Source organism: Ursus maritimus (assembly GCF_017311325.1).
Source record: "Ursus maritimus isolate PB19 chromosome X unlocalized genomic scaffold, ASM1731132v1 scaffold_X1, whole genome shotgun sequence".
NCBI lineage: Eukaryota > Metazoa > Chordata > Mammalia > Carnivora > Ursidae > Ursus > Ursus maritimus.
This window is the reverse complement of record NW_024423319.1, coordinates 41,132,475-41,136,294: the sequence shown is the minus strand read 5'-3', so window position 1 is coordinate 41,136,294 and position 3,820 is coordinate 41,132,475. Positions and strand designations below refer to the sequence as shown.

Sequence of the window (3,820 nt, the reverse complement as noted above, 5' to 3'; positions counted from 1 at the left end):
ATTAGAAATTCTCTTTCTCTTGCTCTCTCTTTCTTTCTCTCTCTGGCTCTCTTTCTCTGTATTTGTCTGTCTGTCTCTCTTCATTTCCCTCCATCTGCTGAGGCCCTTTCTCAACCTTCTTTCCCAGCAGCGGGCAGCTCTTGCCCCTTTCACTGAACTGTCATTGGCTCCTTTAGAAAGCCCACATCTTAGAGTCCCTCAAACCTCTTTTCCACTTTTATTCACTCATTAAGAAGATATTTTTTAAAAGATGTATTTATTTATTTATTTATTTATTTATTTATTTATTTATTTGAGAGAGAGAGAGTAAGCGAGCACACAGAAAGAGAGGGAGAAGCAGGTTCCCTGCTCAGTGGAGATGCGGGGTTCCATCCCAGGACCCCGGGATCATGACCTGAGCTGAAGGCAGATGCTCAACCAACTGAGCCACCCAGGTGCGCCAAGAAGATATTTTTGAACACCTGCTCTGGGTGTCATATTCCATAAGGCACTTGTGATCCAGAGATGAATACAATACAGTCCCTACCCTTATGTAGCTCAGACTAGTGGGGAAAGAAGAAGGATTTAAACAGGAAATTGCAATACAGGGCAATACCTACTATTTGTAGCTCAGTTTCCTCATCTATACCATAGGGAGGATTAGCACCTACCATAAAACGTTGTTGTGACAATTAATTGAGTTAACATGTACAGAGTCCTTATAATCTATACATCGGTCACATCAGAAACACTACATAAGTGCTGCTATTATTATTATTATTGCTATTCCTGTTGTTATTACTACTGTACTACCATGATGGAGGTAAGGAAACATAGAAAATGCTGCAAGAACATGGAGGAGGGGCACTTGATCCAAGCTGGAGGAAGAGACATAGGAGTTGAACCCTAAACAGAGAGAAGGCACTAAACAGAGAGAGAAGAATGCCAGGCAGCCAGCATAGAAGGAACAGCATGCACTCGGGTTTGGAAGCAAAAGACAACATGACATGATTGAGGAACTGAGAGTAATTTAGCTCAGCAAGAATATGAGGAGGACAATGGCAAGAGATGAAGCTTGAGAGGTCATAGAGCACAAACAAGTTTGGACTTTATCCTTTAGCCAATGGGGAGCCACTGGAATGTTTTATGTAGATGCTTGATCAGATTAATGTGTTGAAAGATCACCTTGGCAAAGACTTGGAGACAAGACTGGAAATAAGACCAGTTAGGAAGCGTCATTGCTACAGTCTGGGGGAAAGAGGATGATGACACACTTATCCGGGCAAGTAGCCCGGGATGGGGAGGAGGGTGCCATGGATTTGAGGTATATGCAAGAGGTAGAGTTGGTGAGACATTGACCATGGAAGGTGAGGAATCAGCATGAAAGAGGGGTCAAGAATCACTCCCAGGATTTTGGTCTGGTGCAAGGGGCTGGATAGAGTTATGGTTCAGTGAACCCAGGGGACTCAGGGAAGAACTGTTTGGGGAAGACTGCGATAGGAGAGGTGATGTGTTCTCTTTTGAGCATTTCATATTTGAGGTGTTTATGGCATTTCCAGGTGGACTTTTTTTTATTTTTTTTATTTTTTTTTAAGATTTATTTATTTATTTGAGGGGGGAGGGGCAGAGGGAGAGGGAGAGCGAGAATCTCAAGCAGCCTCCCTGCTGAGTGCAGAGCCCGACGCGGGGCTCGGTCTCAGGACCCTGAGATCATGGCTTGAGCCCAAACCAAGAGTCGGATGCTTAACCGACTGAGCCACCCAGGGGCCCCAAGGTGGACATTTTAAATAGGTGATTGCTCTGGTAGTCTTGAAGCTCAGGAGGACGGGCTATGATGGAAATTCAGATTTGGAAGTGTAATGCATGGGTTGGAGACTAAGTCATTGAGGTGGGTTATGTCCTCTTAAGATTAAGTCATGGTACCTACTTGCTCAGGGACAGAGTGTTGACTGAGAAAAGAATGGACTTCTGAGGAATACTCACATTTAAGAGATGATAAACCTTGGCAAGAGGGTGCTGGGGTACTCCTTGAATACCACAAAATCCTAGACAGCTCTGAGATTCTCAAGGATTGGCTCAGATGCCTTCCTCTTACAAAACCCTCTATGGTAGAAGCTTCCCTTTCATCTGTCCATCCTAGGTTATCTGCTGGGAGATAGCCTAGGGAATTTCAGGGCTCCCCCACCAGGCCTTGGCACAACCTTTGCTCCAAAATCCTTCCACATTATCTCCGAGGCCAGGGCTGGTAAGGGAATCTGTTAAGAAGAGCAGACAGGAAATGTCCTTAGGCTGGCCTGTGGAGGGAATTTGGGCAGGGCTGGGCAGACCTGAACTCTCAGAGTGTGGACAGAAGTCTTTTTTGTCGACCCCAACCTGCCCTGGTATAGATTTTCACCTGGGGGAGGATGACCTAGGGCCAGACCCCTGCTTCCTAGGCCCCTGGAGATCCGCGAGGCCTCGCTAATAAGCTGGAGTCCAAAGCTATATCCTAGGACCTGTTCCTCCTGTTCCAGGCTCCTGGAGTTTGGCCTCGGTCTGTAATTGAGGGGCCCTGTGGCAGTGTTGCTGGGCAATGCATTAAACATCAGGCTTTGGAGACAGCACCGTGCCAGTGGAGAGCCTGACCTGGAGCCAGCACAGCCAACACAACCACCGCTGCCACCACTCCCTTCTCGGAAAGGGGCCACCTGTCTGGCCCCCGGCTTTGTCTGGCTGCCAGCCCGAACCAAGGCATGTGCCTACGCAGGAGGCGATGACATTTTGGCTCCACTTTCAAAGTTCTTTTTTTCTTTCTCCTGTGTTATTTCTAAAGATAACAAAGGTCAAAAGGCATCCAGCATTTTCTGGTTTCTCATAAGCTTCTGGTCAATATTTAATCTGGTTTATGGATTTTTTTTAGGTCTTCTAGATGCCTTCTTGAGCCTGCTTGTGGCCACCCACAGACACTTGTAAGGAGGAGAGAAATCGGCCTGGTAGAGACACTCTGAAATGAGGGATTAGAGGCCAGGATCCAAGGAGCAAGAACCACAGCCTGAAGGCAAGGGAGCAGGCCTTGAAGACGCTACTGCTGAGAGGGCTGCCATGGCCTCTCTTGGCCTCCAACTCGTAGGCTACATCTTGGGCCTCCTGGGGCTGTTGGGCACCCTGGTGGCCATGCTGCTTCCCAGCTGGCGAACGAGCTCCTACGTCGGCACCAGCATCGTGACGGCTGTCGGCTTCTCCAAGGGCCTCTGGATGGAGTGTGCCACACACAGCACAGGCATCACCCAGTGTGACATCTACAGCACCCTCCTCGGCCTGCCCGCTGACATCCAGGCGGCCCAGGCCATGATGGTGACATCCAGCGCCGTCTCGTCGTTGGCCTGCATTGTCTCCGTGGTGGGCATGAGATGCACGGTCTTCTGCCAGGACTCCCGAGCTAAGGACAGATTGGCGATGGTGGGTGGAGTCTTCTTCATCCTTGGAGGCCTCCTGGGCTTCATCCCTGTTGCCTGGAATCTTCATGGGATCCTGCGGGACTTCTACTCCCCACTGGTACCTGACAGCATGAAATTTGAGATCGGAGAGGCTCTTTACCTGGGCATTATTTCCTCCCTGTTCTCCCTGGTAGCTGGAATCATCCTCTGCTTTTCCTGCCCATTCCAGGGAAATCGCTCCAACTACTACGATTCCTACCAGGCCCAGCCCCTCGCAACTAGGGGCTCTCCAAGGCCTGGTCAACCGCCCAAAGTCAAGAGTGAGTTTAACTCCTACAGTCTGACAGGGTATGTGTGAAGAAGCAGGGGCCAGAGCTGGGGGGGGTGGCTGGGTCTGTGAAAACCAGTGGACAGCACCCCCCCCC

General features: G+C 49.4%; 1 protein-coding gene across 1 annotated transcript; it reads left to right on the top strand.

Annotated features, from left to right (window-relative positions):
• Positions 1-2,958: 2,958 nt before the first annotated feature.
• On the top strand, positions 2,959-3,753 carry CLDN2 (claudin 2). The gene has a single exon (XM_008697232.1). The coding sequence runs from the start codon at positions 3,061-3,063 to the stop codon at positions 3,751-3,753; it is 693 nt and encodes a 230-aa protein (XP_008695454.1). The 5' UTR covers positions 2,959-3,060.
• The last annotated feature ends 67 nt before the right edge of the window (positions 3,754-3,820 follow it).

Coding starts and splice junctions, on each gene's coding strand:
- CLDN2 (XM_008697232.1), top strand. CDS start 3,061: ATGGCCTCTCTTGGCCTCCAACTCGTAGGCTACATCTTGGGCCTCCTG.